The sequence below is a fragment of the Ranitomeya imitator genome, chromosome 5, assembly GCF_032444005.1.
Source record: "Ranitomeya imitator isolate aRanImi1 chromosome 5, aRanImi1.pri, whole genome shotgun sequence".
NCBI lineage: Eukaryota > Metazoa > Chordata > Amphibia > Anura > Dendrobatidae > Ranitomeya > Ranitomeya imitator.
The window spans coordinates 49,397,549-49,408,071 of NC_091286.1; the positions used below are offsets into that span (position 1 = coordinate 49,397,549).

Below are 10,523 nucleotides of genomic sequence, written 5' to 3' on the forward strand. Positions count from 1 at the left end.
ATGTTCATTACAAGACGTCCTCTTCTGATCTTCAGCCACGGCTACGGCGCAGGCGTACTTTGCTCTGCCCTGTTGAGGGCAGACAAAGTACTGCAGTGCGCAGTCGCCTGGCCTCTGACCTTTCTGGTGCCTGCGCACTGCAGTACTATCCTCTGCCCTCAAGAGGGCAGAGCAAAGTACGCCTGCGCCGGAGCCGTGGCTGAAGATCAGAAGAGGATGTCTTGTAATGAAGATGGGAGGCGCCGCAGCGGACCGGAGATGCCCATCCGACCTGACCAGCAGCGGGACGCCCCTAGGTGAGTATAATATAACGTCTTTTTCTCCTCTTTCAGGTAACATCGGGGGCAGAATGCTGTAGATAAGCCCCTGATGGGCTTACCTCACCCGCGATTTTCGGGGCGACAGGTTCCCTTTAAGATGTCATTGGTAACCTTAGTTAGGGCAGTTTCAGTGGAGTGGTGTGACCGGAAGCCTTTTTGTAAGCGGTTGAAAAGGGAGCAGGAAGATAGATGGGAGGACAGTTCAAGATGGATGTGTTCCAGTAGTTTTGAGGCATAGCGGAGAAGTGATATAGGGTGATAGCTCGATACAGAGGATGGGTCAAGAGAGGGCTTTTTGAGGATAGGTGTGATTGAAAGCAGTTTGGGAAAAAAAAATGTCTTCAGGTCCTTTTTAAAAGGGGTGGAGGAGAGGCACAGCTGTCCACCTTGGAAAACATTTTTGTTTTTACTTAAATGAATGTATTTGGGGCTAAAAAAAAAAAAAAAAAAAAAAAAAAAAAAGTAAGCACAATTGTCTCATGAAAAAAAAAAAAAAAAAACAGCCGATTTCCTTTACAACCTCTGTACTGCACCATCGCCAGCTGCTGAACAATTGCGGTATATGAGAATCAGTCTATCACTCCGCTATGACCGTGCGTTTATCTCTCTTATCTGTCTATTTCTGAGCTCTCAGACCATTTACAAATACTTTTAAAAAAAAAAGGTGAATAAACCGAGCAAGGACGAAAAGGTACAAAATTGCTAACGAAGCCCAATTGTAAAAAAATATATAGAAATAAATGACTTAACCCTTTGTTTGGCTAGATCGGCGACAATCATTTCCTGCGGATCCACAGCACAGACGCTATCGGAGGACGAATACAACATCGCAATGTAAGAATATCGCAGCACAATGGAGGGCGAGTGCGGGGGGCTCAGGGGTCGCCGCCGCCGCTGCTGTCACCTCCGGCAGGTACGATGGGCGCAGCCTTTGTATGGAGCCCGGGATGCGGGCACTGGGCCGCGGTCCGCAGCAGACAAAGCGCGGCCTGAGGCCCCGCACAAGCCTCGCTCTTTCCTGGCAGCGCCCCCCGAGGCTGCGGCCGGACTAGGCCCCTCGCAGAGCGTGCGGCCCTCGCCCGTAATCCGCCCCCCGGCCGCGCTCCCCTCCCCCGGCCTCCGCCTCCCGTCTCCCCGCCGTCTCTTACCCCGCTCCCCGGCGTTGTTTCTCTCCGGCTGTACCGGGCGCGGCCTCGACACTCGCCTGGGTCTCCTGTTCGCTGCTCTGACCGAGTTCATTTGCCGACTGTCGGGGGGAGGAGGGCCGGGCTCCTGGCTGCTCGCTGAGCTGGGCTCGCCCCTGTGTCGGTTGCGGAGTGAGAGTGCGCGACCTGCGGCTTACTGCACAGTCTCGGCTCCTCCCTCCCCGTCCCGTCACTCTCCGGTGTGTGGAGCTCTCACAGGAGCCCCGATACGTTCCCCTCCCGTAAGCCCCGTCTGTCCGCGGCAGGAGGAGCCATTGACACCGCCAGAGACACAGTCACACAGCTGAGGAGGAGGGGGGAAGGGAAGACGCACACTCACAAGCCTGGCTCCCGCCTCGGCCAATCACTGCCTGCGATACAGCGTGCTCCCTTCTCGTCCACCAATAGCGCTCGTCAATACAAAGCTCGACTTCCTCGGCAGCCAATGAGCGGCGGCGTCTTTCTGTCACTCACACACAGAGCAGTGAAGGAAGATGGTGGCCGGGGTGGAGTTGTAGCGCACAGTCAGTCACACAGAGCAGGGACGGGGCCGCGTATTTATAGTCACTTCCCCAAACAGCCGGTGCGAGGGGATGAGGGGCGGCACCGGCTCCGGACGGCCGAGGAGCGAGCACCAGCTGCCCAGTAATGGCTGCCGGCAGGGTGAAGGTCTTGCTGGTGACGCAGTGCCCGAGGACGTGACTCTCCTCAGCCCTGGGCACTGCCTCTTGTCAGGAGCCGGCAGTGACGGGGAGCAGTCAGCTGTGTGCTGCTATCACATGGAGGGCAGAGGCTGCGGCTTTTTGCAGCCCTTCCTTCACACCCTGCGGTGTTTTAGTGTTTTTGATGTTTTTATTTTCTTCAATGTTTCGCAGCCTTATTGTTTGCAGAGTGGCAGAACATTAGCCTGACCCATAGATTTGTAGCGCTGCCCAACAGCCGGCTTAGGATGGTCCCATTCCTCTAGGCGGGGAAAAATCTGCATCTGTGTGAATGGTGGCATGGACTGCATGGCAAAACAATACAATTGTGCTCCATACACTTCAAAGAAATCCATACTAATTAATTTCAGAGGCGTCTGCCACCCCTACAATGCCATTTAAACTAATTAAAGGGATTGTCCAGGACTTTAACATGGCTGGCCTATCAGGTCAGCATTGTCTGATCGGTGAGGGTGTCGGGTGTCTCACCAGTCAGATACTAATGACTAGGGATAATCCTTATCCGAATAGCTATAGCGCTTCCCGAATAGCTGCCTCCATAACCCGGATACCTGGATCGCTCCCGATAATCAGCTGTCCGCTGCCGCAGGTTTCACAGCTGTGTGACAGTCGCAACATGTGCATGGGGAGCCTGTTTGTTGGGTTCTCCGTGCATGTATTGTGACTGTCGCACAGCCGCGACACATGCGGCAGCGAACAGCTGATTATGCGGTATCCGTGTTAAGCTGGGTTCACATAGCGTTAATGGTGTCTGTTAGACGGACTACGTTACACCGCGGTGTACACGCCGTCCCTCACGCCGCCATTAACTCCAGTGTCGAACATGTCGCTAGCGCACGCCCTAGTGATGTGCCGTCATTGAGTGACGGACCCCGAGACGCGGGCTGCAGCGTTTCTGGGTCCGTCACTGCTGACGCGATGAGGAATGTCGGCACTCGCGTCAGCAGCTCGTTCACGTATGTGTTGAACAGGCTGCTGTTTAACGCAATGTGAACCTGGTCCTAGGCTGGTTTCATATTTGCGTTCAGGATGGCTGCCTACTTCCTCCTTTCTTCCTCCCTGAAGCGCTGCCTACTTCTGTACATGCCCTGTGTACCTATCTTTAACATTAGGTACGCAGGGACATACATTGTATGCGGATGCATCCTCATGCGGCGATTTGACATGTGCATCGACCGCACGGGAATGCAAAATTTAGCGTTTTCGTGCGGTTGCCGCACATGTCAAACACCGCATGAGGACGCGTCCGCATAAAACACCTGTCCCTGTGTACCTAATGTTAAAGATAGGTACACAGGACGCGTACAGAAGTAGGCAGAGCTTAAAGGAGGAAGTAGGCAGCCATCCGCAGCCCTCCTGAACCCAAATATGAAACCAGCCTTATCAAGGCAGCGATTTGGGAACCACTATGCTATTCAGATAAGCTTTTATCCGGAGCTATTCGATCATCCCTACTAATCACCTGTCCTAATGATAGGCCAACGATGTTAAAGTCCTAGGCAACCTCTTTAAACCTTTATAATGAGGACATAGCAGCTATAAAAATCACACAAGTAGACTACTATTAAATAGCACAAAAAGCAACAAGTGCACACTTGGCGTGGTCGAGGCTTCGGTGCACACTTGGCGTGGTCGAGGCTTCGGTGCACACTTGGCGTGGTCAAGGCTTCAGGGCACACTTGGCGTGGTCAAGGCTTCAGGGCACACTTGGCGTGGTCGAGACTTCGGTGCACACTTGGCGTGGTCAAGGCTTCAGGGCACACTTGGCGCGGTCGAAGCTTTGGGGCACACTTGGCGTGGTCAACGCTTCATTTATTTAATCTGCAAATAAGGATGTTTCTGTGCACACTTAGTGCACACTTAGTTGAGGCTTTGGGGCACACTTGGCGTGGTCGAGGCTTTGGGGCACACTTGGCGTGGTCGAGGCTTTGGGGCACACTTGGCGTGGTCGAGGCTTTGGGGCACACTTGACGAGGTCAAGGCTTTGGAGCACACTTGACGTGGTCGAGGGCTCAGAGCACAGTTATGCAGCTGAATTTACATGTCAAACACTTTCTTTCAGCTTGATTGACAGCACTTGCTTGTCCATAGCTAGTGGAACGCCCCCAAGGGCCATGGGGTATTCGGTACCGAGTCCTTCTGTAGTCGATGGGGATGTCACAGTGGCTGACCCGATCCGTGGCCCTCGGGAGGTCCGTTGAATGAAATGGGAAAGGTCTTAAAAAGGGAAAATGTTCGTGACGCCACCTGTGGTATTCGGTCAGGGTGACCGATGCTGCTTAGGGGTCCACTGGGGTGATGTTATGGCAGCTAGATGGTATACCTTCCCACAGGTGAAGTATGTCCCCAGGGCTTCCCAGAGTATAGGTGGTGGATGTTGCAAGGCGCAGTAAAGAACGAGGACACAGGTTTGCAGTCTCTTTACCTTTTACTGAAGGTTCAGCATCCACAGTCCAGGATAGGGACCACAGGGTAGGCAGAGTCCGGCCGGTCTGAAGGCAAATCCAGAGTCCCCTTGTCCAGGAGGAATTCAATAGCCTTCCCCTTGCGCACAGTAACGTAGTAGGTCCCTACTTGCATAAGCTACCATAAGGTCCTCACTGTTGTTACTTCTCTCTCTCTCTCTGTCCCCCAGATGGTACGGATAGGACAAAACCCGAATGACTGATGGCCTGAGGCTTGTTTATAGGGACCCTAGAGACGCCCCGACCCCATAAGTTGCCACTGTGTCTTCTTAGGTATAAAAGGTCAGACAGCCAACTTGGAATCAACTGCCCTGCAAGTCTCTGAAGTAATGGCATAGAGCTCTTTACTCCCTCGGTGTTCTGGCCACCGGATCTCATCTTCAGATGGAGGCAGCCTGCTTCTAGCTGGTCTCCCACTGATGTTTCACTCCTGTTGCTGTGACTTCTTTTCTCACTCACTACAGAACAATTCCTTTTGTGTCCTTTCTTAGGATGCTGCAGCATGGGTTGCAGGCGCAGCTCCGTGTCCTTCCTTCCTTTTTCTTCAGACTTCAGTCTGGATCTGACCTTGGATCACCCCAGCCAGCTCGACCGGGAGACCTCTCCTCGTCGGTCCCCAGCCAGGAACTCTCCTCTCCTCCAACTGAACTGACCAACTTCCTCACCAACCCTCCAGTTTTACCCTATGTGAGGAGTGGCCTAATAGATAGAACCCTTAGCTCCCCCTGGTGGGCTGGCATGTGAACTGTGTGTGTGGCTGTGATACCTGGACAGCAGATCTCCTTCATTGCCTTCAGACATAACATCACTCCCCCTGGTGGAAGAATAGCATTACTGCAACGAACCAGGACTCTGGGGCGCTGCACTAGCGCTGCCTGAACTCAATCTATATTTCTGCAGGTGTGCACTGACTCTGGAGGAGTCTGGGTGTGGGCCTGCTCCGATCTCTAGCTCCTGTCTGCGGCTTCTGCTCACTACACTGATGCACTGTGTGACACTGAGCATACTGCTAAGCTACTCCAGTGTCAGTGCAGACGCTCTGGAAGTGCCCTGACTTGAGCAGCCCTATTGAATAACACTGGGTCGTGTGGTGTGGTATTTTAACACCAACAGGTAAAATACACTCCTCTGAACTTCTCCTGAACTAAAACATTTCACACTTAGACTACAGTAGATAATCTTAAAATGCACTAAATTTATCAAAGCGGTTCATGCTCCTGTCCTCTGGCCAGTCAAAACATTTTCTATTGTTACATTCAAGTGGTATATCAGTCCTACATCACATCTGCATTGTAAAATTCAGACTTTTAGGTGAAAAATAACAATATGGCATCAAAGCTGAGTATCTACATACAGTGGATATTATTATTATTGTTATAGCACCATTTATTCCATGGCGCGTTACATGTGAACAGGGGTATACATAATAAAAAAACAAGTACAATAATCTTAAACATCACAAGTCACGAGTGGTACAGGAGGAATGAGGACCCTGCCCATGAGGGCTCACAATCTACAATATATAAAAAGTCTACAACGGGGGGGGGGGAGGGCCTGGCTTTGTCTCCGCTCCCTCTACTGCATCGAGAATCGTCCAACTGCGACCAGATAACACCTTCAGATGAAGGCTATGAGTAGCAGCAGAAGGGGAAGTCTTCTGGGCGCAGTATAACACAACTACCATCTGAACCCAGAGGAATCCAGCACTTTTTTTCTGGGCAGTCGGCAGACCTTGTCATGCAGAGGGAAGAAAACATGGTCGCCAGCACTTTCAGCTATGCACCTGATGAGATGTCAAACAGTGAGATCTCCCCACCGACGCAGCAGCGATGCGGCGACCTGTAGCGACCTGTACAACGATGTCACATGGCAGCTATTTCATGACGATTAACAGACCTCAATGAGGGACATCCTGTCATGAGGTCGTTGGTAAGGTGTCAAACACAGCGATGTGTGCTACCCAGCGGGACCTCAACAACCAAAAAAAGGTCCAGGCCATTCCGACACGACCAGCGATCTCACAGCAGGGGCCTGGTCGCTGCTACGTGTCACACATAGCGAGATCGCTACTGAGGTCGCTGTTGCGTCACAAAACTTGTGACTCAGCAGCGATCTCGCTTTCTGTGACGGGGGCTTGAGGACATAGATATGGAGCTTTCTATGGGGGTGTCTTGTGGACAGCTAACTTCTCTGATTACCCCCCACAGACACTGACAAAGGTTGGTGAATGCAGAGCCACTGTTGAGATCTGTACTTATGGATCTAAAAAGGGCTCTCCCACCCTGGTGATTCCTCTCATCTTAGATGAAGATACTACATGACCAAATACTCAGGGGATGGGGTTCTGGCTGAATTTGGGGAAATTTGCTCTCATATTACAGCCTTACCTACTAGAGAACTGGAGGCCTACATTACTAGGCTGGAAAACGCATACCGCATCGAACTATCTGCCTTGTGTGCAGACGTACAGCAGGTGCATATTTGGGGTCAAGCTAATGCAAGCAAAATCAGACCCCTTGAAGGCGAGGTACGCTCTCACCAATCTGTATTAGAAACAACATTGCTACCAAGTGCACTACCTAATAGATGTTGTGGATGATACAGAAAATAGAGGTATAACATCAGAATATGGGGTCTGCCAAAAACTGTTGAGCCTAAAGATCTTGCCCACACCCTGCAACATATCTTTAATAAGGTCTTGGGAGAACCTCACGATACAAAGATAGAACTGGATAGGACTCTCAGCCCCAAACCAAAGGATCCTGATCGCCTGCACAATGTGATCTATCTCGTGCATCGCTACGTTCAAAAGGAGGCTATTATGCAAAAACTTCGCAACGGATCCGTGGCTCTCTTCCACAAGTCAAAGAAACAAATTTTACCTGACCCAGCTTGTTTTACCCTACAGAAAAGAAAGAGCCCTAAGACCTCTTCTAGACATGATTCAGTCATAAGATTTACCATACAGCTGGGGGGTTCCCATTTCGCCTCCAGATGCTCCATGCGGGTAAGATGCTCACCAGATTACATCATTACTAGTGATGAGCGAATGTACTCGTTACTCGAGATTTCTCGAGCATGCTCTGGGGTGCTCCGAGTATTTTTTAGTGCTCAGAGATTTAGTTTTTCTTGCCGCAGCTGAATGATTTACATGTTAGCCAGCATAAGTACATGTGGGGATTCTCTAGCAACCAGGCAACCCCCACATGTACTTATGCAGGCTACCAGATGTAAATCATTCAGCTGTGGCAGGAAAAACAAAATCTCCGAGCATTAAAAAATACTCGGAGGACCCCCGAGCATGCTCGAGAAATCTCGAGTAACGAGTATATTCGCTCATCACTAATCATTACCTTCACCACAGCTCTGAATCTCCCTTCAATTGAAATTGAAGATTGTCCAGCCATTCCCACAGAGTTCTGAGAGTTCCAAAGAACAACCAGCACCAAAGGAAGGAGAGGATTCCACTCTCCTTAAGATCAGGGAGATATATTCGTGCCTTTTTTTCCTGATATTTTCGGGACCCTCCTGGTCACCTGACGATAAGAGTGACTATAGGTTTGCTCTATAGCTTCTCAATACTGTATTGTTATTCCAGTTACAATTGTTAACAAGTTCCTGAAACTAATATGCTTATAATGCTTATCTGAGTAATTATCTGTTAATTTATCCTTGTTTGTTTTGGTGATTTATAGAAATGGTCCCTTGTAGGACGTTGTTTTATAAATAAGAATATTTTTATAAGTATAATATTTAACATGGACCCTAAGGCTATGTGCACACGATGCGGATTTGCTGCGGATCCGCAGCAGATTTTTCCACGCAGAAACGCAGATCCGCACTGTGATTTACAGTACCATGTAAATCAATGTAAAAAAAAAAGTTGTGCAGAAAAATCAGTGAGGAATTGCTGCGTATTTAAAAGAAGTGCATGTCACTTTTTTGTACAGATCTGCAGTGTTTCTGCACCCCTCCATGATAGAAATTCGCAGTGGCAAAAACTGCACAAAATCCGCATCAATTCTGTGGCAAATCCGCAAAAAATCCGCATAAAAACTGCGGGAAATCCGCAGCTGCAGATTCTGCCAGGAGATGCAGATTTTGTGCAGAAAATTCTGCACCACATTTCCTACGTGTGCACATAACCTAATAGCATTTGACAAATACATTTATTTTCCTTGTGTTGAAGATTGTGTATGCTGATTTACTTACCTCCTCCAACTTTCTTTGACATCTACTAACAAAAGGCCTTACTTCCTGGTAAAATGCTGGTAACCTAGCCCTTTTTCTTTTATTTTTCTTCTATATCTCTCTTATTCTTGTTGTTTTCTTTTTCCAATAAATTTTTATTGAAATTGTTATGTTAACTTAGGGAGGCAAGGGAGTATAGGGAAAGGAATTAAGAGGAAAGAAAGATAATGGATAAAAGGAAGGGGAAGGGGAAACAGTGGAAAGGGAGGAAAAGAAACTAACCATCAATCTTCTACACCCATTCTTTTGACTTTGTATCTTTTTTTCCCTCCTATCTTTCCTTCCCCTCTCCCTCCCTAACCTTTAAAATGACGCAGATCAACTGCGGGTCCATTAATGCTCGGGTTCTAAATATTCCACAAAAACAATACCAAATCTTATATGACATGTATAAAAAGAGGATTCAGATCTTAATGCTTCAATAAACTAAGTTTAAGAGAGGTCATCTCCCTACTCTAAGGGATAGATACTATACTTCATGGGTGCACAGTACTAACCCCGATTCCAAATCAAAGGGTGTCTCCATCGCTTTACACAAATCATTAGTTCATTCGGTCTTGGATACAAAGATCAACGCAGAGATTTGTTTTCCTGAAAATTAGTGCCAATTCCACAATATTTACCATAGCTAACTGGTACCTCCCCAATAGAGATCCAACTTTGGCCTCCTATACTGTCTCTGTTGACTGATTTTGCAGAGGCAGCTTTGGTTGCAAGCAGCGACTTTAATTTTACTCTTGACTCTAAGGTGGATACTTCCTCTGGCTATCACTTTACAGTATTTCCTTTAAACGGATCAATGCCCTCAAACGCTCTATTCAGGGCCTATGCCTAGTGGATACATGAAGGACCTTACATCCCACTGAGAGGTTAAACCTATTACTCTCCTACACACTCTTCCTATAGTCGAATTGATATGTTCTTAGCATGCTCTTTCCTGGCAAGTTAAGAGATTGGTTGAACAAATATCTTGGTCCAACCACGCTCCTATTTTTCTTCAACTTACCCTCCCTGACAGCCTCAATCGTCCATGGACTTAGGGACTTAATGACAATTATAGACTAAATTTGTTTAATGGGCATTCAGAATTCTACCTCAGAATTTTTGGAAATACAAGGACTAAGTCTCTCCCGACGCAGTGGGAGGCTCTGAAGTGCGTGATAAGGGGCGTCTTAATCAAACATGGTGCTAGGCTTAGAGAAAAAGCATCCGATGTTGTTTCTCCTTTGCAAAAGATTAACGACCTTGAAAAATCTCGCAAAAACTCATTCTCTCCTTCTGTTTTTGCTGATCTTATAAAAGCTAAGGAGGATCTTAAAAATCTTTTAGACCATAAATTCCTTTGTAATAAAACTAGGCTATATAGATTTCTGTATTAACAGGGGAATAAATGCAGGAGACTGCTAGCCAGGGTCCTACATCCCAGGAAAGACCCCAGTTACATTCGTCATCAGAAAGCCCAATGGTTCCACTATTCAAGACCCAGACCAAATCAAAAGAACGTTCCATGATTTGTATAGAGACCTGTATAATATTAAGGGGCAATTCAGTGATATGTCATAATGTCCTTTACCATAAGGT

General features: G+C 48.3%; 1 protein-coding gene across 2 annotated transcripts in view; it reads right to left on the bottom strand.

Moving 5' to 3' along the window:
* The window catches only part of FBXO11 (F-box protein 11), a 108,435-nt gene extending 106,199 nt beyond the window's left edge, over positions 1-2,236 (bottom strand). The window contains exon 1 of one of the 2 annotated variants that reach the window (XR_011321906.1): positions 1,469-1,816. Coding sequence is in view for 1 of the 2 variants with exons in the window: in XM_069768648.1 (XP_069624749.1) it covers positions 1,469-1,559 (91 nt within the window). In the remaining variant the exon portion in view is untranslated. Of the gene's footprint in view, positions 1-1,468 lie in introns of both variants that reach the window. The other variant, XM_069768648.1, reaches the window with a different exon arrangement.
* Positions 2,237-10,523: the final 8,287 nt, after the last annotated feature.